Source organism: Cherax quadricarinatus, chromosome 45, assembly GCF_038502225.1.
Source record: "Cherax quadricarinatus isolate ZL_2023a chromosome 45, ASM3850222v1, whole genome shotgun sequence".
Lineage (NCBI taxonomy): Eukaryota > Metazoa > Arthropoda > Malacostraca > Decapoda > Parastacidae > Cherax > Cherax quadricarinatus.
The window spans coordinates 27,332,131-27,356,117 of record NC_091336.1 but is presented as its reverse complement, the minus strand read 5'-3'; the positions used below and the strand labels follow the sequence as shown (position 1 = coordinate 27,356,117).

General features: G+C 41.2%; 1 protein-coding gene across 1 annotated transcript in view; it reads left to right on the top strand.

Moving 5' to 3' along the window:
- mGluR (metabotropic Glutamate Receptor) overlaps positions 1 to 23,987 on the top strand; it is a 555,546-nt gene that overhangs the window by 87,616 nt on the left and 443,943 nt on the right. Inside the window, exon 2 of the mRNA XM_070094390.1 lies at positions 11,845 to 12,756. Coding sequence (XP_069950491.1) covers positions 11,897 to 12,756 — 860 coding nt within the window. The 5' untranslated portion in view covers positions 11,845 to 11,896. The remainder of the gene's footprint in view (positions 1 to 11,844; positions 12,757 to 23,987) is intronic.

The window sequence follows — 23,987 nt, the reverse complement described above, 5'->3', positions numbered from 1 at the left end:
TCATACACAGACTTATCAAGCCTTAATATACGCATACACAGTCAGCGTATATACACGTATACACAGTAAACTTTAATACACGTAAACAAAGTAAGCCCTTTTTGAGACTGTTACTACCCTTGCCTTACATTGTGCTGCAGCCCCTGCTCTAGAAAGTGCTGCAGCTCCTGTTCGAGAAAGTGATCCAGCCTTTGCTCTAGAAAGTGCTGCTGCTACTACCCAAGATTATGCGGCTGCGCCTGTCCTAGATACTGCTATTACCCATACCCTAGATACTGCTATTGCCCGTATCCTAGATAATACTGTTGCTCAGGCCCTTGATAATGCTACTGCCAACTAACAAGATAATGCTTATGCCCCTGCCCTAGGAAATGCTGCTGCCCATGCCCAAGTTAATACTGATTTCCTTGACCTAGATAATGCTGCTGTCAATATCCTAGATAATGTTGATGTCTTTGACTTAGATAATGCTGCTGCCACTTCGTAGTAATGCTGCTGTCCATGCTCTAGATATTGTTGTTACTCATGCACTAGATAATGCTGCTCCTGCTTTTGTTCATACCCTAGATAATGCTACCGCTTATTCCCTTTGATGCTGCTGTTCATGCCCTAGATAATGATGTTTTCCATGTACTATAAAAAGCTGCTGCCTATGCCCTTGATGCTGCCTATGCCTTATACAGTGCTGCAGCCCATGCCCTTGATAATGCTGATTCATCGTTTCTAGATAATACTGCTGCCCATTTCCTAGATAATGCTGCTGCCCATGTCCTTGATAATGCCGCTGTCCATGTTCTAGATGATGCTATTGATCATGCCTTAGATAATGCTGCTGCTTATGCTCTTTAAAATTTAAAATACTGCTGCTCATGCCGTAGACAGTTCTGCTGCCCTGCATACGCCATAGATAATGATGTTGCCCCTGTCCTAGATTATGCTGTTGATCATGCCCTAGACAATACTGCTGCCTCTGCATACGCAAAATATAATGCTGCTGCCCTGCCCAAAATTATGCTGATGCACATGACCTAGATAACGCTGCTATCCACGACCTAGATAATGCTACTACCCATGACCTAGATAACGCTGCTACCCATGACCTAGATGCTGCTGCTAACATGACCTAGATAATGCTGCTACCCATGACCTAGATAACGCTGCTACCCATGACCTAGATGCTGCTGCTAACATGACCTAGATAATGCTGCTACCCATGACCTCGATAACGCTGCTACTCATGACCTACATAATGTTGCTAACATGACCTTGATTATGTTGTATAAATGTATCTAGACGTATTTTCTATGGCTGTCATCCGAGAAAGGCATCCTCCGTGTTACATAACCCCAACACCCTCACCCTCAAGTGACGTCAATTCAATTCAATTCAATTCAAAGTTTATTCTCTATAAGGATTACAATGCTGAGTTTACAGAAATTTGGTTATTGTTTGGTTTACATGTAATAAAATTGTGATTACAGAGTGTACCACTAGAACGCTTAGCATGGCTAGGCATTTCGGGCATACTTAGTTTTATTCTTAATTGTAAAATATTACAAATTATGAGGTAAGTTGGTATTATGGCTAAGTGACTAAATACTAGTTTATGAGTTTAGCAATGTGAATGCTTTTGTTTTGGCACAGTATATAGTTTCAGTATTGGAGTATCACAGGATTCATTATTTTAAGACTGAGATTAATATTTCTGTTTATGGTCAAATGAGTGAGCGAGTGTAAGTGTGAACCACCAGGCGGTATTCGTGTAGTTAGTTGACGGGGTGTATCAGGGAGATAAGATGTTTTCTAATGGTAGTTTTGAAGGTGATGAATGTGTCTGCAATTCTAGAGTTCTCAGGTAGGGTATTCCAGATTTTAGGGCCTTTGACATACATTGAATTTTTGTAAAGGTTTAGTCGGACACGGGGAATGTCGTAGAGATGTTTGTGTCTGGTGTTATGCCTGTGGGTTCTGTCACAACTATCAAGAAAGCGTTTTAGGTCAAGGTTGATATTAGAGTTTAAGGCCCTGTAGATATAGATTGCACAGTAGTAAGTGTGGATGTACTGAACTGGGAGTAAGTTTAGATCTTTGAAGAGTGGGGAGGTGTGCTGCCAGGGATGGGATTTAGTGATTATTCTTACTGCATCTTTTTGTTGGGTTATTATTGGCTTTAGGTGTGTTGCTGCAGTTGATCCCCAAGCACAAATAGCATAGGTGAGGTATGGATAAATAAGTGAGTGGTATAGTGTGAGAAGGGCATTTTGCGGCACGTAGTATCGTATCTTGGAGAGGATCCCAACCGTTTTGGATACTTTTTTGGTTATGTGTTGGATATGGGTGCTGAAATTCAGGTTGTTGTCAAGGTATAAGCCTAGGAATTTTCCCCCATTATTTCTGGTAATTAGAGTGTTGTCAATCTTAATGTTAATTTGTGCATCTCCTGCTCTGCTACCAAACATAATATAGTAAGTTTTGTCAGTGTTAAGCGTAAGTTTATTGGCTGTCATCCAAGTCGATATTTTAATCAGCTCCTCATTCACAATGGTGTTGAGGGTGGCAAGATTAGGGTGAGAGATGACACAAGTCGTGTCATCAGCAAAGAGAATGGGTTTCAGGTGTTGGGATACGTTTGGAAGGTCATTGATGTATATGAGGAAGAGCAGGGGACCAAGGACACTTCCCTGCGGAACTCCAGTATCAAGTGGCCGTGTTGCTGATGCTGTGTCTTTAATGGTGACGTACTGATACCTATTAGTAATGTAAGATTTGAAATAAGCAAGCGCATGGCCTCTTATACCGTAGTGGTCAAGTTTGTGGAGTAGGATTTGGTGGTTTACTGTGTCAAAAGCTTTTCTTAGGTCAATAAAAATTCCTAGTGGATATTCCTTATTTTCCAATGCTGTGTAAAGCAGATCTAGCATTTTTATGATTGCATCATTAGTGCTTTTATTTTTCCTGAATCCAAACTGGCAGGGGTTGAGTATGTTTTGAGCCGTTATAAATGAATACAGTCTCTTGTACACGAGTTTCTCAAAGATTTTGGATAGCAATGGTAAGTTAGGTATTGGCCTATAGTTGTTTAAGTCTGTAGGGTCACCACCTTTATGTATTGGTGTAACCCTTGCCATCTTGAGTAGTTTCGGGAAGGTGCTAGTCTCTATTGACTTGTTAAAAAGTAATGAAATAGCCTGCGAAAGGACATGGGCCGCTCGCTTGTACAGTAATGGTGGGACATGAGACAGATTCCCCGAGTTATTTTTAAGTGACTTTATGATCCCAATGACTTCCGTGGGCTCAGTTGGTATACTGGTGAATGCTGCATAATTTTGTAGTGTAGTTAAATATTACTGTTGAAAATTAGAAGTGACAGAAAATTATTAATTTTCTTACAATCAGAACGAAGCGCAAAACCCACCAGAGTCATACAGCGCTGCAGGGTAGGATGTTCTAAAGATGTACTAAGGCAAGACAGAAACTAGTAAAGGTGAAAAGTATACCAGAGGTAGAATCAGTATGGGTGGTGAGGAGTGCTAAAGAGAAAGTAAAATTAAAGTCAGTGGAGTAAACTGTCGCTCACAAAGTAAATGAAAAGAGGCGCTCACAAGTTATCACATTGAAACCAATTTCCCATTTTCTTCAATAAAAAATGTAACATTGATACACAGCTTAAATCTAATTCAGACCTTCCATTAAGAAACACCATCTTAGAAGCCACACCCAATGGAAATTTTCTTATCTCAGAAAGACCAATATCCTTAAATTACACAAGCACTTTTAAGTTCGCAGTCGCTCAGAATTTTCTTTATCAAGTCATCAGAGCAGAAGGGTTGAAGTTAATTGGATGAAGCATTCAAAATTTAAAATATACAACTAGTTTTTCAATTTCCCAATTTCTTCCATGAAAAATGCTTTGGATATACAACCTATAATTTTTTAAAAAGAATTTAAGTATGTTATAGGCACTTGAAAAAAATATGTATGTGGAACCTAATAGTCAAACTCTGTGACTTATTACTGATCAGATGAGACATTCTCCAGTATATGTTTAAGGGAATAAGAGCTAATCAAGGTCATCCCACCAAAAGAAAGCGGGACTTTGGAAGAAAGGTGCCTGCCATGACTGGAAGATGTTGCAATATCCGAAGCTGCGGAGACTCTCCACGGCTGTCTGGTGGAGGAGGTCAAAAACTGCTCGAAGTGAAGGATTTACTCCACTTCTTGGCCACTACCGCCGCCACAAAGCTTGGTGATGGCTTGGTGGCAAGAGATGCTTTGGCCACTCATCACTCGGGATCCCTTAGTTGGAGAGAAGACAGGTGCTTCATCATGGCTCTCTCCCACACGCTCCCTGGCTCGCTGGAAGGGAAAGCTGAAACACGGGAAAACCCTGTTGCCTGCCATCAATCCTGCCACTATTACTCCAAGATCCGCTAAGCTGAACAGCAGTTCTTTCCTGCATTTGGTGGTGTTAAAGTAAATATTTTAGTCTTCTCTTTTCACGTGGGCCTCTGGTGCAGCTTCCAGGCAGTGAGTTAATATGGGTCCCACCCTGTGAAAAATGTCGATCGTCACGACATTGCCCCGTAAGTCCACGGCTCTGTGGGAAGGCAGTCGTGTTTTTCCATGCTGGTTATACATTCACTTGCTGGACCCGCAGAATTTATGAATGACATTAGGTACATTATTTACCACTGGCATAATGACGCAAGGCACGTCTATGGGCGTCCTGTGTTTCACGCAGTCTGTGGTTTATTTAGGGTTCTAGTGCGATGAGCCTTATTCTCCTTGTGTAGCATGCGTCATTATCCAGCAACTTTTTATTCGGTCGCCACAGCTTCGTGCCAGCATCCCATGATGTTATTAGCCCTGACTCCCCTCTTGTTTTATTTCATCACTTGCCCATCTTTTAACATACTGTTAGTTTCGTGTTTATATTTTTGATCTCTGTCGCATGTATGTTTTTATTTTCTTCATTCTTTTTCCATTTTATTTATTGATTGTGGGCGACTTCCGTGTCCCGCTCTCCAAATATTCATAATAGTTTTCTCTCGTGTTTTGCGTTCGTTTCGTTTCTTTTTACACAGTCTCTTGTTGTAAAACTACATTCTTCTTACAGGCTGATGTCATTCTGCTACCAAAGATTTTCTTGAATTTTCTTGTTCTCAAGGTTGCTCAGAAATTTTCGCCATTGTAGGATGTTGTGAACTGGTGCAGTGTTTTTACACCGCGTAGCACTGGCAGAACCTGTGTTCAGTCTCGTGTAGAACTAGGTACACAACCGAATCTATTAGCTGTGCAAATGTCTTTCCATTGTGTTTATTTCTAGACTAGACTCATGCCATCGATGATGCATGCTGATGTTTCTGAAATAATTTCTTTTAGTAATACATTATTTTCCCTGCTCTGTGGCAAGTTGTAGATGAATGGTTCAGAGAACCGACATGTTGATAAATTAGACACATGTGCAACTCTTGGGTATCTTTATTGAGGAAACGTTTCGCCACACAGTGGCTTCATCAGTCCATACATAGGAGAAACTTGAAGAACAGGAGAATGAGGTAATCAGTCCCTCAACCTTGAGTCGATGTGTTCAGTCCATCAATCTTGAGTAGAATACGGCATATGAGCGGAGAAGCAGCTTATAAACCGTATGGCAGGAGAGGTGCAGCAGTCATAGGTGGTGTCACATTTGTTCAATGTGGAAGTAGGTCGTGCCCAAGAATTAGGCAAGCGAAGGATTCCTAAGTATTAAGATCCCAAGAAGTTGCAGTGTCTGACAGGTTTGTAGATGAATGGTTCAGAGAACCGACATGTTGATAAATTAGACACATGTGCAACTCTTGGGTATCTTTATTGAGGAAACGTTTCGCCACACAGTGGCTTCATCAGTTGCACATGTGTCTAATTTATCAACAAGTTCAGCTTTGTTTTGCGCAAACATCCATCGCTTTTTATGAATGGTCCAAGTGGAATTCGCTGGAACAACTCGGAGGTGTAGGTAGCTCTGTTCTGTGGGTATCAAAGATAATGTGTCCTAGTAATTTGTCCACACTCAAAGTCACTTGTTGTTTATAAGCTTTTTCTCCAGGATGCTTTCTTTTCATTATGTAGTGGAATTTTGCTGTATTTGGGTCTTTCTCCAAATGTTCTTTCTTGAAGTTCACTGGGTTTGGTAATACTGTCATCCAGGTGGACGACCTAGCCAACTCTGCTTGGCGTTGGCTCAGTGGATCTATCCAGCTGTTCTTCAACAAATCTATAATGGCTTTGACATCATTCTCTTCCTTCATGATTCTTTGTATATGCAGATTTGAATGACTGAGCAGCAAGAAACAGTCTTTGCCTGTCATCTCGCCTAATTGTTTGAGATGCGAGGTAGTAGCTACTGACAGTTCCTGCACTTAGTCTGAATCATTTGGTTCCACCAGACGTTTGGGTGTCCATGTTGATGATCCCTTCCATTGTCTAGTCAACTGGAATGTTGCGAAAGCGATTACTCTTGCCAAGATGCACGGAGAATCCACCCTCCATGACCTGTGTATGACAGCTGACCAAGCGAGACATTTGTGCATAGTAATATGGCAGTCAACTTGTATAGTTTAGTTTACCATAATCAAAGCAGCAGGGAATCATAGCATGAATGGATACAAGGTGAAACATCCAGTCATGAGGATTGAAACAGACCAAACAAAATCTTGACCACGTTCACATATGACAAAATGTTGAAAGACCTAATAGAGCAGATGCATGTTCCAACAAACCACAAAATGTCGAAAGCTTATCTGAAATGAACAATAAGGTCCTCTTGCTCGAATATCTGAGAGTAGATGGACAGTTAAATTCTATATCCTTACAGCCATTCAATCACATCCATGAAATATTTAACCGAGGCACGAGAAGCCACAGACTATGTCGCCAGATCCAGAGAGAGACATATCTAGCAATTTTATTAAACATAAGATATATACTGAGACTAAGCTGCTCCTTTGCAAAAGTTGTCATGCTTTAATACTTATATATAAACACTACAAATGAAAGTCCCTCCCCCCCTCCTCCGGTGGTACCGAAACACTGCTCTGGCTCATGGACTATTAGTGACCCCTTCGAGGGGGAAGGGGAACGCCTTCATGCTAAAGGGCTTTTGATTTAACGAATTTAAGCCATTGTCTCCTTCCTTGGATCGAACCTGATAATTCCGTTGTTCAGCTTAGGGATACTCCGTCCCTCAGCTTAGGGATGCTCCGTCCCTCAGCCTAGGGATGCTCCGTCCCTCAGTCTAGGGATGCTCCGTCCCTCAGCCTAGGGATGTTCCGTCCCCCAGCCTAGGGATGCTCCGTCCCTCAGCCTAGGGATGCTCCGTCCCTCAGCCTAGGGATGTTCCGTCCCTCAGTCTTGATAAAGATTCTCAAGTGTGTCGTTGGAGCTAGGTAATCTTCCTCTTTCTTTCTTTTTTTTCCCAACCCTTCAAAACACCTCTTTCCATCTTTCCTTCCTCAAGCTAAGTTTTTTTTTTTCCTCGCGGGTGTGTGTGGGAAGAAGAATGAGGTGGCAAACTCGCACCTTCTTAATTTCGGCTCTAAATCCGAAAATTAGCATATAGATGGTCACATTCTGGGTGCAGAGAACCTTAATTTACTCCCAGGTGACTCCCACCTAGGGGATAGACGTCTCCTCTGCCTGTTACGTGATGGAGATGTCCTTTGTGTATGTTACGAAAGGAATAGATGATCCCTATAATTGTCAACTGAAGAATATATTTCTCCTGTGCTTCGTTACCATAAGAATAGACGCTATCTGTTTATATTGAGAGACAAAACGTTTCTGGTAGTGTATCTGAGAAAACAGAGGAACCTCTCAACTATGGTATTCCTCAGGAGAGGCACCTGGAGGAGTAGGAACAGATTTAACCTGGTGATTAATGCAGGCAGCAGCAGACAAATACCGCTACAAGATAGATAGCAACAGACACATGTAGTTGCAAGGCAGGCAGCAGTAAATAAACATAGTTTCAAGGGCAGGCAGCAGAAGACAAATACAGCTACGAGACAGACAACAGCAGACACACGCAGCTGCAAGGCAGGAGGCAGTAAATAAACACTTCAGCTTCAAGGGGAGGCAGCAGCAGACAAATACAGGTACAAGGAAGGCAGGAGTTGTACATGAGTCATGTTGATAATATATGTTGTGGGGAGACCAAGGTATTGACAAGTGCTTAGTTGATGGAGAGACGGTACATTTGTTCATGCTAGGAGAGGTGCAGGGAGAGAGAGAGAGAGAGAAGAGGAGGAGGATAGAGCGAGAGGGATGGGTAGAGGAAGAGATTGACGGAGGAGATTGAAGGAGAGGGTGAGATGATGGATATATATATATATATATATATATATATATATATATATATATATATATATATATATATATATAATATATATATATATGTACATATATATATATATATAATGTATATATATGTATATATGTACATATATATATATATATATATGTATATATATATATATGTATATATGTATATATATATGTATATATATATACATATGTATATATATATATATATATATATATATATATATATATATATATATATAATGTATATATATATATATATATATATATATATATATATATATATATAATGTATATATATATATATATATATATATATATATATATATATATATATATATATATATATATATATATATATAGGGGTAGACTGAGGGAGAAGAGGGTAAGATAGAAGCAGAATGAGAGTACGAGATAAAGGAAGAAAAGTGAGAGGGAAAGGAAGGATGAAGAGAAGAAGAGGGAAGAAAAGAAGAAATAAAGGTAAAAGCAGATAAAAACATAAAAGGATACAACAAGGAAAATATGGAGTGAGAAGCAGAGTGAGAGTAGAAGCTGTGATATTTACTAGAACTTTGATCATATAGGTCCCTCAGAATTCGTAACAATAAAATAGCAATAATGTACAACATACACAATAAAAACAAAGTTTAAACTACTATCATGAATAAAATACACAAAACAGTTAGTGTCATACCAAGTTAAAACAACTTGTAGCACCTACAAAAAAGTATTAAATTATTAATGTGAAAAGAATCCCCTTAAAGTTCCCCGAGATCCCTACAAACAACTCGGTAATTATAAAAACATGACGAAGGTGGAAAGGCCTAAATTGTAGGTAAACTGTTAAAATATGTACTCCAGTCGCCAGCACGACACATGGTATTGTCTGCAGAGGGGGACAGGAGCACCTGCAAACAGGTGACTATGGGTGAGATGGGTGTGCCCGATCTTCAGTCGACAGAGATTCGTCTCAAGGTGACGATTCCTGTTGAAGGAGGAAAGCCAAATATCCGTGTCCTGTTGACGCGTCTATAACTTGCTGCTAGTTTGTAGGGCCCACCAGGCCCGCCACGCCCCAAGGACATATCTGTCTAGTATAGAATGAGAGGGAGCGGAAGAATGAAAGGACGAGGGTGAATAAGAGGTATGTTCGATTGAAAGGGAACAGTAGGTAGGTTGAATTCCTTCCCCTCTGCCTCCATCTCTTACTCACTTTTTTAATATCACTCTCCTTTGTTCCTCATTTTTCCTATCTCCATGACTTCCTCCTCTTCCTCCCTCCCTCTTTCCTTCTCTAAATCCCCTCTTGCCTTCGTCCCTCCCTCCATTTTGCCCTTCCTTGCTTCCTCTTTCCCATACCCCCTCGCTACCTTACGCCCATCTTTCCTTTACTACTGGTCTATTTCCTTCGCTCTGTTACACCCTGGTTCTCCTTCTTCATCCCCTCCAGCATCTCTTCCTCCCTGGCTCTTCCCATCTACTATATCTCCCTGCATCCCTCCAGCTCTCCATCTCTGCATCCTTCCCTCCCTGGTTCCTCCCTTCTCTCCTTCTCTGCATCCCTCCCTCCCTCTCTCCTTCGACTCGCTGGCCTCAACATTAACGTTCAGATGAAGACTAACAGACAAACATCACATGAGGAGGACGTGATAGGAAAGTTGATGCTTCTTTAATGTCTTCTGCAAAGGGGGGGAGAGAGAGAAAGTAGGGAAGGGACGTAGGGAAAGGGAGAGTCAAGGCAGAGCAACAGGTGTAAGGAGACTTGCCTGAACGTCTTGCCCTGTCGTAGATACCACCCACAAGAGAGTACCAACACACTGATACCTATTTATTACTAGGTGAGGGGGGGAGCAGGAGCTGTGACTAGACTTGACCATACATCTTACCCACAAGAGGCGACTATCGCCCAGATATCTAATCTGTTTACTGCTGCGTTAACAGTGGTAACAGACCTTGTCCACGCCTCTTGCCCTTCAAGAAATCAAGACGGAGCCTGTAGGTTGCATTTCTCGCCCTCTGGCAGAGTGCTAACCACTGCTTATCATTCTATGAGTGATCATACCACTATAACACTGTCATTTCAAACCTCTGCTTATAATGATATCATGAGTACATTAATTAGAATATTAAATTGTGTTTGCTATTAAAAATCCGGCATTTTTAATTTCATTTCGTGTTGTAATTGGAAAAAAACGGTCATTAAATTGTTTAGGCATGAATATGTATTTGCTTTCATTTGATCTGATAACCGAAATGAGTTTGATTAATGACGGTGACAGACACTAATGTGATATTTTATTGCAGTTGGACTCGAGTAGCGCTGGCTGGCAAAAAGTGGCGAAATGTATGGTAAAGAGATACAGTTTACTCAGTAAACTGTATCCCTTGATAAAGCTGTACATGAACCGAAACACAGATACATAGAGCGAAACACAAACTTGATACAGCTCAACATAAAGCGAAATACAGACTTAGTAAATCTCTGTGTTTTGTGACTGTGTTTTACTCAGTGTTGTGGTTTACCGAGTAAAAATATCAGCAATGTTCTTGCGTCAACCAGGACTCGTGATGTTCATGGGTAATGCTCACGGGTATGAGTATAAAGGAACAGAACGTGGAAGAAGCTTTTGTTCGGAAAATGTTTTGTTCAGGGTAGAGCTTTATCAAATAAAGCTAGACCCTAAGTGAGACGTTGTCCCAGTGAGAGTTTGTTCTACACACTGTGTGTTTCTTCTCACAAAGATTTCATTTAGATTTTGCCGCCGAAGCGGCTAGTTTGTGTGCTCCATATCCATCTTTCGGCTAGCCTTTGCATCCTATATGTATCCTATGGACGGTAGCGGCTAGGTTATTGTGCACTCCATATCCATCCTGTGGCGCTAGTGCGAGAGCATATGGATATACAAAAGGCCTAAAAACTAGGCCTGAAAAAGGGGTTAACAGAAGCACATTTCTATTTACATCTACAATTTGTCTTATCTGCTGCAATTTATTTAGGATATTTGCTTAATATGTCTGAAATCTTATTTTAATTAATTAGATGCTTTGAAATATACCATAGGTTATTATGCTGTCTCGAAATTATACCCACAAAGACCCGAGAAACGACACCAAAGCTAGAAAAATATTAAAGATAATATTCCCAGGAGACTTCATTGATCATTATCTCAGACATATCTCTGCAGTTGATAAGAATAAGATATATTTTATGTAGAGAGTTTTGCCTTGCGTTGCGAGAGCCTGAGAGTGTACGCATTAAGCTGCATACGATTATGGCTGTTTTCCCAAACATCTTGCACGAGACAGTCTGTCTTATGGTCGTGAAGCTCACGGTCGGAGGTCCCGTGGCACAACAGAGAACCACTTAAGAGGCAGTTAAACACTTTAATGATGTGGGGAAAGGTTTAGAGTGTTGGCAGAAGGGTAATTTCTGTATGTAAATGTCCCATCGAGTACTGATATTTTATTTCTCCTTTCCAGTTTGCACTTGGCTGGTCGGGAGTGTGCCGAGGAGGACGAGAGAGAACACGAGATGGTGTGTGGCAGAAGAGCTGGTTCCACAGTGTTGGTGTGGGCCTGGGTGTCGTGGCTCACCTCTGTCGTCATGCTCCTGGGGCAGATAAGGTCAGAGGTCACGGCCACTGGAGTTCAGCTTTCGGGAGACTTGATGCTGGGTGGGCTCTTCCCTGTCCACGAAAAGGGTGACAAGACGCCATGTTCCTCAGCTGTATATGATAGAGGACTCCAGAGGCTGGAGGCCATGTTATACGCCGTCGATCTCATCAACAATGACTCGAACATCCTCCCCAACATCACTCTGGGTGTTCACATACTAGACACATGTTCCAAGGACACATATGCCCTAAATCAGTCGCTGGAATTCATCCGAGTTTCATTAGACGCTCTGGACACCTCGGGACTAGAATGTTCAGACGGAAAGGCCCCAAGAGTGAAATACAGAGCCAAGCCTGTGAGAGGAGTAGTTGGTGGCTCCTACAGCTCAGTAAGTTTACAGGTGGCGAACCTGTTCCGTCTGTTCCACATCCCTCAGGTGAGCCCGGCGTCCACAGCCCGGGCGTTATCCGACAAGGACCGTTACGAGTTCTTCGCGCGGACGGTGCCTCCAGATACCTTCCAGGCTATGGCCATGATGGACGTGATGCAACTGTTCAACTGGTCATACATCTCCACCATACATTCTGAAGGATCTTATGGCGAGTTTGGTATCGAGGTGATCCATAACTTGGCCATGGCCAGAAACATCTGCATCGCTGTGTCTGAGAAGATCCCGCACAACGCTGACCATAAAGTCTTCGACACGGCTGTTGGAAATCTGCTGAAAAAGCCAACAGCTAGAGCCGTGGTCCTCTTCACCCGTGCCGAAGATGCAAGGTAGGTCAGTTTTACCTGAAACCAGCAATGTTGAATGACTCACATAGGCTTACGGATATATATATATATATATATATATATATATATATATATATATATATATATATATATATATATATATATATATATATATATATATATATAAATATATAAATATATATATATAAATATATATATATAAATATATATATATATAATATATATAAATATATATATATAAATATATATATATATAAATATATATATATATATAAATATACATATATATATAAATATATATATATATATAAATATATATATATATATAAATATATATATATATATAAATATATATATATATATAAATATATATATATATAAATAAATATATATATATATATATATATATATATATATATATATATATATATATATATATATATATATATATATATATATATATATATATATATATATAACAGCTCTACCAACGCGCTTGGTGCCTGTTACCGAGTATAATGATCCAATTACGTTTCCAGGGGCCTGCTGATTGATAACCCTCTTTCAGATACTTATGTTTCGACACTATATTATTATATTCAGAGGCAAGCACTAAGCCCTCATGGGTCATGCAGCACCAGAGGCTACATTTCAGCTTCTGCGAATTCTCTATATTTACTAATTCCAGGTAATCTTCACGTTTCCAGGTTTCGGTACACATTTGCGCCGGTATTATTTAAGCAATAATATAATAACTCGGAGATCTAATTTACTGCAAAAAGTTCATCATAGACTGAATGGTACCGAGAGCTTGCATCCTGGCGTTCGATGCTTCATTTTACTGCTTCGCACAGCAACCTGGGACAAACTTCTGTAAGGTGCTGTGTGTGGGGTGGCGACTAGAGGGGACAGAATATGAAATAAAATGCAAAATACTGAGATTATGAAGGCGGCTTTTTTTTTTTTTTTTAATTTTTATAAGCCAGATGCATCTGAGGTGTGTGTGTGTGTGTGTGTACTCACCTAATTCACCTAATTGTGGTTGCAGGGGTCGAGACTCAGCTCCTGGCCCCGCCTCTTCACTGATCACTACTAGGTCCTCTCCCTCTCTGCTTCCTGAGCTTTGTCATACCTCTTCTTAAAACTATGTATGGTTACTGCCTCCACTACTTCACTTGCTAGGCTATTCCACTTCCTGACGACTCTATGACTGAAGAAATACTTCCTAACGTCCCTGTGACTCGTCTGAGTCTTCAGCTTCCAGTTGTGACCCCTTGTTTCCGTGTCCCCTCTCTGGAACATCCTATCTCTGTCCACCTTGTCTATTCCCCGCAGTATCTTGTATGTCGTTATCATGTCTCCCCTGACCCTTCTGTCCTCCAGTGTCGTCAGTCCGATTTCCCTCAACCTTTCCTCGTACGACATTCCCCTGAGCTCTGGGACTAGCCTTGTTGCAAACCTTTGTACTTTCTCTAACTTCTTGACGTGCTTGACCAGGTGTGTGTGTGTGTGTGTGTGTGTGTGTGTGTGTGTGTGTGTATGTTCTTGCCTATATATACTCGCCTATATGTGATTTGTCTTAGCTCTTGGCTCCTGCACTGGCTGCTATTGAGTTTTCTCTCTCCTGTCCTGTGTTCGTGGACCCTGTCGTGCCTAATCTTAAAACTATGTATGGATCCCGCTTCTACCACTTCGCTGTCTAGGTCATTCCACTTTTTAAACACACTGAACATAAAAAATATCCTAACATCCCTGAGATTCATCTGAGTTTTTAACTTCTAGTTGTGCCCTCATGTTCTTGTCACCCGCCTCTCCAACAATCTGTCCCTTTCCATCCTCTCAATTTCTCTCGATACGTCTTGGTATGTGGTTATCATGTCATGTCCTGTTCTCTGATGTCATCAGGTATGCAGCGAGATTAGTTTCTGAGCTAAGGTGTATGTGCTGTGAGGCGAGACTAATGGAGCTAAACCATATAAAATTAGGTTCAGCTCCTTCATTCTCTTTTTATTGCACCTATCCCTTAGCTCTGAAACTAATCTCACTGCAAACCTCTAAACCTTCTTCCAGCTTCTTGATATACTTGATCAGGTGTGGGTTTCATATTGATAATGAATACTCCAAGATCTGATGTACATGTGGCGTTTTTAGTGGCGTGACTAACGCCTTGATGAGAGTTCTATAAGCCAGTCTTCAGTATTTCAGAGGCGCGTTTCCTGGGGCATATACTCGGTTCAAGAGCGCTTCAGGTGATATGTTTGACACTACGCTCACCCCAAGGTCCTCCTTGAGCGAACCTTGCAGATTCTCTTTTCCGAGCCTGTATTCAATTTCCGATCTTTTCCCTTTTCATATTTTCAAAACTTAGTATTTGCTGAGGGTTAAATTCTGTCTGCCACTAGTCCAACCAGTGAAGATTCGCTTGTAATAGTTCTTGGTCCTCATATTCGTATTCCATTTATTAGTTTCACCTCTGTACACAGGGGGCATCTCTAACTCTATTTCCTCCGTCATGGCTTTCATTTACATATAGGAAAGCACTGGTTTGGTAATAGAGTTGTGGATGAGTGGAACAAGCTCCCGAGTACAGTTATTCAGGCTAAAACGTTGTGTAGTTTTAAAAATAGGTTAGATAAATACATGAGTGGGTGTGGGTGGGTGTGAGTTGGACCTGACTAGCTTGTGCTGCTGGGTGTAGTACAGTGCTCCATCCTTGAGTGGGGATGACCAGACTGGGTGGGTCATTGGGATAATCCGGGGGGGGGACATGGACCTGCTCCGCATGGGTCAGTAGGCCTGTTGCAGTGTTTCTTCTTTTTTATGTTCTTATGTTCTTATAAGAAATAGTACTGGAGCCAGTAATGATCCCTGTGGAATCCCAACCTTCCTATTTTTTTCTTTTCTGAACCCCCCGCCTGGAAAATCATTCGATGTTTTCTTCCTGTTAAAGATTTCTTGGTCCACTTCAGTGCCTTCCCAGTTATGCGTATCTACCCCAAGTTTTTCTGCAGGGCTCTGGCTGCTGCAGTACTGTATCAAAAGTCTTCTTAAAATCCAAAAATATGCTGTCCACCTCTCTCTCTCTCTCTCTCTCTCTCTCTCTCTCTCTCTCTCTCTCTCTCTCTCTCTCTCTCTCTCTCTCTCTCTCTCTCTCTCTCTCTCTCTCTCTCTCTCTCTCTCTCTTTCTCTCTCTCTCTCTCCTGCCTCACTTCAGTTATCTTGTCATAGAACTCCAACAGGCTCAAGAGACAGGATTTACCATTCCTAAATCCATACTGGCTGTTTCTGAATCTGCTACTTAACAGGTGTTCCACCACTGTGTGTGTGTGTGTGTGTGTGTGTGTGTGTGTGTGTGTGTGTGTGTGTGTGTGTGTGTGTGTGAGTGTGTGTGTGTGAATAAATAAGAATAACGAGGGTAGAAAGACTTGATAAAGAGTAAATCTTTGTTATAAACAACGTTTATCTCCACATAGAGCTTTATAAAGAGCTTTAATGTGATAAAGCTCTATACAGTACTTGTCATCCTACAATACCTGCCATCCTACAATACCTACCCTCGTACAATAAAAATCGAAGTTGGTCAGGCATAAAATTTTGTTGCCAAATCGATGTTGATTTCCGGATAATATGTTATCTTTTATAACAGTAATTATCTTGTCTCTAACAATCTTGTTCATTTGTGTACATAAAAACCGAAGTTAAGCATATGAGCGATACTGAAGGCACCAATCTTGTCTCTCTCTTTTTAAATATTGGAAAACACTTTCTTGTTTCTGGTCCTGTGGCGACTTACTTTTTGATGCTGCTGCACAAAGTATTGTGTATTTGTACATAAATTTGAAAGTCATTATCCTTATCATTATTATTACAATGACGTTAGTAAATGATTTCGTCTCTACGTTCTTTAATAACTCTGACAGAGACCTCGTCTGCGCCACTTGTTCAAAACTGTTTTCTTAAATCCTGTCTCCTCTATCCATCTCTCTAATTCTCCATTCCCATCCTCCTCCTTTTTTCACGTCTTCCCTCGATTGATTTCTCTATCTCTTTATTCGTGTCACTTTCTCCTCCTTCCGTTATCCTAGCATCTGTCCTCTCTCCATTTTTCATACTTTTTCTCCGTATCTTTTTCCATCATTTTCTTCATAATTTTTCATCCCTCCCGGAGGAAGTCTTTCCATTGTAATCTGTCCCTTTTCTCCTCCTCTCATTTGTGCCCTCGTTCCATCCCTCCACCCCCTCCCTCCTGTCATTTTCCCCTTCCCTTCTCTCTATTCCTCTTCCCCTCCCTTGATCACACCCTCCTCCCATTCTCTCTCTCTCCCTCCTTCAGTCCTTCTCTTCCTCATTCCCATCCTTTTCTCCCTCTTTCATTCTATACATCCTCCTTTCAGTAATGCCTCTCATTCCTCTCCCTCCCTCTTTTAGGTCTTTTCTCCCCTCTTCCTTATTTCCTCCCTACCCCATTTTTTTCTCTCTCTCCCATCGCCTATATCGCTGTGTCTCCCTCTAACTTAAGACTCATAAGTTTACCACAACAGACACTAACTTTGTCCTGGAAAACTAAGAGGGAGACCCGAGGGAGAGAGGAAGGTTATGAGGGAGAGAGGGAGGTTACGCGGGAGAGAGGGAGGTTATGCGGGAGAGAGGGAGGTTACGTGGGAGAGAGGGAGGTTATGATATAAGAGAATTTATAAGGTAGAGAGGGAGGTGAGCAGCTAAAGACATGAATCACAGGGAAGTTAGGAAGTGTTTCTTCAGTCATAGAGTTGTAAGGAAGTGGAATAGTCTGGAAAATGATGTAGTGAAGGCAGAATCCATACATAGCTTTAAGAAGAGGTATGATAAAGCTCACGGAGGAGGGACAGAGTGACCTAGTAAAGACCAGTGAAGAGGCGGGTCCATGAGCTATGAATCGATCCCTGCAACCACAATTAGGTAAGTACACAGACACACGGAGGCAGACAAAGACACACACACACACACATATATATATATATATATTATATATATATATATATATATATATATATATATATATATATATATATATATATATATATATATATATATTATATATATATATATTTATTTTTTATTATCACACTGGCCGATTCCCACCAAGGCAGGGTGGCCCGAAAAAGAAAAACTTTCACCATCATTCACTCCATCGCTGTCTTGCCAGAAGGGTGCTTTACACTACAGTTTTTAAACTGCAACATTAACACCCCTCCTTCAGAGTGCAGGCACTGTACTTCCCATCTCCAGGACTCAAGTCCGGCCTGCCGGTTTCCCTGAACCCCTTCATAAATGTTACTTTGCTCACACTCCAACAGCACGTCAAGTATTAAAAACCATTTGTCTCCATTCACTCCTATCAAACACGCTCATGCATACCTGCTGGAAGTCCAAGCCCCTCGCACACAAAACCTCCTTTACCCCCTCTCTCCAACCTTTCCTAGGCCGACCCCTACCCCGCCTTCCTTCCACTACAGACTGATACACTCTTGAAGTCATTCTGTTTCGCTCCATTCTCTCTACATGTCCGAACCACCTCAACAACCCTTCCTCAGCCCTCTGGACAACAGTTTTGGTAATCCCGCACCTCCTCCTAACTTCCAAACTACGAATTCTCTGCATTATATTCACACCACACATTGCCCTCAGACATGACATCTCCACTGCCTCCAGCCTTCTCCTCGCTGCAACATTCATCACCCATGCTTCACACCCATATAAGAGCGTTGGTAAAACTATACTCTCATACATTCCCCTCTTTGCCTCCAGGGACAAAGTTCTTTGTCTCCACAGACTCCTAAGTGCACCACTCACTCTTTTTCCCTCATCAATTCTATGATTCACCTCATCTTTCATAGACCCATCCGCTGACACGTCCACTCCCAAATATCTGAATACATTGACCTCCTCCATACTCTCTCCCTCCAATCTGATATTCAATCTTTCATCACCTAATCTTTTTGTTATCCTCATAACCTTACTCTTTCCTGTATTCACCTTTAATTTTCTTCTTTTGCACACCCTACCAAATTCATCCACCAATCTCTGCAACTTCTCTTCAGAATCTCCCAAGAGCACAGTGTCATCAGCAAAGAGCAGCTGTGACAACTCCCACTTTGTGTGTGATTCTTTATCTTTTAACTCCACACCTCTTGTCAAGACCCTCGCATTTACTTCTCTTACAACCCCATCTATAAATATATTAAACAACCACGGTGACATCACACACACACATATTATATATATATATATATATATATATATATATATATATATATATATATATATATATATATATATATATATATATATATATATATATATATATATATATAAATTATTACCAGGGGTGAGAGACAAATTGCATGCAGACACTCAGAGATCCACAATTAAGGCTGAAGACTCGAACCACAGATTTCACTCGCAAACTTTATTTCTCTCAAACACAACGCAGAGGAAATACACTTTTCCAAACTTAAGATTGCATATTTTTTGTTATTTTGCCAAACTTGTGATCCGCTTTATGACTTCTGCAAAACCCAGCAAATTCCAATTCAAATTGAGGTTAGAGGAGGAGAACGTGTGTGTGTGTGTGTACTCACCTAGTTGTACTCACCTAGTTGAGGTTGCAGGGGTCGATTCCAAGCTCCTGGCCCCGCCTCTTCACTGGTCGCTACTGTGCGTGTGTGTGTGTGCTCACCTAGTTGAGGTTGCAAGGGTCGAGTCCAAGCTCCTGGCTACTAGGTCACTCTCCCTGAACCGTGAGCTTTATCATACCTCTGCTTAAAGCTATGTATGGATCCTACCTCCACTACATCGCTTCCCAAACTATTCCACTTCGTGACTACTCTGTGGCTGAAGAAATACTTCCTACCATCCCTGTGATTCATCTGTGTCTTCAACTTCCAACTGTGTCCCCTTGTTGCTGTGTCCCATCTCTGGAACATCCTGTCTTTGTCCACCTTGTCAATTCCTCTCAGTATTTTGTATGTCGTTATCATGTCCCCCCTATCTCTCCTGTCCTCCAGTGTCGTCAGGTTGATTTCCCTTAACCTCTCCTCGTAGGACATACTTCTTAGCTCTGGAACTAGTCTTGTTGCAAACCTTTGCACATTCTCTTGTTTCTTTACGTGCTTGGCTAGGTGTGGGTTCCAAACTTGTGCCGCATACTCCAATATGGGCCTAACGTACACGGTGTACAGGGTCCTGAACGATTCTTTATTAAGATATCGGAATGCTGTTCTGAGGTTTGCTAGGCGCCCATATGCTGCAGCAGTTATTTGGTTGATGTGCGCTTCAGGAGATGTGCCTGGTGATATACTCACCCCAAGATCTTTTTCCTTGAGTGAGGTTTGTAGTCTCTGGCCCTCTAGATTGTACTCCGTCTGCGGTCTTGTTTGTCCTTCCCCAATCTTCATGTGTGTGTGTGTGTGTACGTGTGTGTGTGCGTATGCGCGTATGTGTGTGTGTAGGCGTATGTATGTGTACATACGCACTTACGTACACATAAACATATACACATTTGTACACGCCTATTTCCACTCACTTATTTGTTACTGCAGGAATCGAGTCTCAGCTCATGGCCCCGTTTTTATGCTGGCTGCTTCTGGGATCACTCTCCTGATATCGTGAGCTCTCTTACCTATTCTTACAATTATGTATAGCTCCAGCCTCTACCACTCTCATTCTGAAGAAATATATATTTCTTAACATCCCTGTGACTCTTCCGAGTGATTGTTAACTTCCAGCTGTGCTCTCGTGATCCTGGTTCGTTCCTCTTTAACATTCTGTCTCTATCTACCCTATCAGTTCCTCTTAGTATGTTGTACGTAGTTAGAATGTCACGTTTGATCTTGTTTTCTAATGTCATCAGGTTTAGCTCGTGTAGTCTCTCATAGCTCATACCTCTTAGCTCCAGAAACATTTCTCTGCATGTTTGGTCAGGGTTCAGTACTGGTTCTGTATACTCCAAGAAGAGACTTTTGGCAACGAGTAGCTTGTTCTTAATTTAATATAGAAAATACATAATGGAGATATTAGAAGATGAAGTAATCAGTCCCTCAACCTTGATAGGTCAGTCCCTCAGCCTTGATTAATTCGAAGAAGAGACAGGAGAAGGATCCCTTATGTGCTGGAACTAAAGGATAGGTGCAACAGTTGAAGACATCGGCACAGGTGGGCGAAGCCTACTAGTGGAAATTGGGCCAGAGGTTAGCAATAAAGTTGTAAAAGATGTCCTTCTGTACCAAGACTCCGTGTTATTTTTCCCATCAGCTTCTCAAAACTTTATACCATAAATATAATAGCACTCTTTACCTCCCCGTAACTTGATACTTGTTCAGTTTTCTTCTCCAGTTCCTGAGTTGGTTGTTAATTACTCCAGCCACTGTATTGTGACTTGTATTCTTCATAATTCCAATATAATTCGCCTAACTGGAATCATAATCCCTAATATTCGTATTTGCATGTGCTAATATAATTTTCTTTATTTTTTATGATTCCTTTATCTCCCACAGTTCCAGCCTCATCTCCCATCATCACAAATATAACTTTTTCTTTCCAATATGACCACGACGATATTTCCCGATAATTGGCCGCCTAATATCTCAGAGGAGCAAATATTTTAGGGATTATAACAGAGAGGGGGAAGAATGACACGGGGAGAGAATGACACGGGGAGAGAATGACACAGGGGAATAATTACACGGGGCAAGAATAATACAGGGAAGAATAACACGGGGGGAGAATGACACGGGGGAAGAATGGGACGGGGAGAGAATGACAGCGAGAGGAAGAAAGACACGATGAAAAAAGACACAGGTGAATGACACTGGTGGAAGAAAGACACGAGTAAGAATGACACGGGAACAGAATAACACGGGAAGAATGACACGGGGAAGAACGACATGGGGCAGGAATGACACAGGAAGGAGATAATGACACGGGGGGGGGGGAAGGCCATGGTGGAAGAATGACACTAGGGACAGAATGACACGGGGGCGGAGGAGGTTGTTTATTTTTCACCTTCTTAGTCATTCTCAGGAGAAGGAGAGAGAAAATGGAGAACTGAGATAGAGAGTAAAGGGGGAGGGTAGAGGTAGGTACAAGGAAGAAGAAAGGGGAAAAAAGAATGTATGAAAAGTGATAGATGACAGTGGATTGAGAGAGAAAGAAGAAAAGAGGGAAGAAGTGAGAGGAAATAAATTGAGGGGAAAGGGAACGTGGGAAAAAGAGGGGAGTATGTGGAAGGAGAGACGGATAATAGAAAGTAAAGTGGACAGGGAAATCAGTAGGGAGAGTATGTGAATAAAAAGTGATGGAAGCTGGGAAGGAAGGACAGGGAGGAAAGAAAGAGCTGAGAGAAGTCGGTAAATTGGAAAGAAATGAAGATGGAGAGAGAAAATAGTGAAGGGAGGGAAGGGAAGTTAGAAAGAAGGAGGAAGAAAAGGAAGGGCGTGGGAGAAGAAACAAAATGAAGGGAATGAATTTGGAGGCAGAGAAGAAGTATGTTACTGGAGAATGAAGAAAATTAATTATTAATCTTATTATTATAGTCATATGAGAGCGCTAAATCCGTAGAATAACCATTCTGGTTTGATCCAAGGAAGGAGAGAGAGAGTTTATTGCCTTGGATTAAAAGTCCTTTACTTTCATAGTGTTTTAACAGGAGTCCTGTGACATTTCTGAACCTGCGACCTCTTCTAACATGTAGTGTTGATCCTGTTTCTTCTATATTACCCGTGTCTCTCCTCACAACACTGCCAACACTCATTATTTACTGCTCATACATTAACTACAAGCACCTCACACTACATATTAACTACAAGCACCTCACACTACATATTAACTACAAGCACCTCACACTACACATTAACTACAAGCACCTCACACTACACATTAACTACAAGCACCTCACACTACATATTAACTACAAGCACCTCACACTACACATTAACTACAAGCACCTCACACTACACATACCTCACACTACATATTAACTACAAGCACCTCACACTACACATTAACTACAAGCACCTCACACTACACATACCTCACACTACATATTAACTACAAGCACCTCACACTACACATTAACTACAAGCACCTCACACTACACATACCTCACACTACATATTAACTACAAGCACCTCACACTACACATTAACTACAAGCACCTCACACTACACATACCTCACACTACATATTAACTACAAGCACCTCACACTACATATTAACTACAAGCACCTCACACTACACATACCTCACACTACACATTAACTACAAGCACCTCACACTACATATTAACTACAAGCACCTCACACTACATATTAACTACAAGCACCTCACACTACATATTAACTACAAGCACCTCACACTACATATTAACTACAAGCACCTCACACTACACATTAACTACAAGCACCTCACACTACACATTAACTACAAGCACCTCACACTACACATTAACTACAAGCACCTCACACTACATATTAACTACAAGCACCTCACACTACACATTAACTACAAGCACCTCACACTACACATTAACTACAAGCACCGCACACTACACATTAACTACAAGCACCTCACACTACATATTAACTACAAGCACCTCACACTACATATTAACTACAAGCACCTCACACTACACATTAACTACAAGCACCTCACACTACACATTAACTACAATCACCTCACACTACATATTAACTACAAGCACCTCACACTACACATTAACTACAAGCACCTCACACTACACATTAACTACAAGCACCTCACACTACACATTAACTACAAGCACCTCACACTACACATTAACTACAAGCACCTCACACTACACATTAACTACAAGCACCTCACACTACACATTAACTACATGCACCGCACACTACATATTAACTACAAGCACCTCACACTACACATTAACTACAAGCACCTCACACTACACATTAACTACAAGCACCTCACACTACACATTAACTTCAAGCACCTCACACTACACATTAACTACAAGCACCTCACACTACACATTAACTACAAGCACCTCACACTGCATATTAACTACATGCACCTCACACTACATATTAATACAAGCACCTCACACTACACATAAAAATCAAACAGACACCTCACACTACACATAAAAATCAAACAGACACCTCACACTACACATTAACTACAAGCACCTCACACTACACATTAACTACAAGCACCTCACACTACACATTAACTTC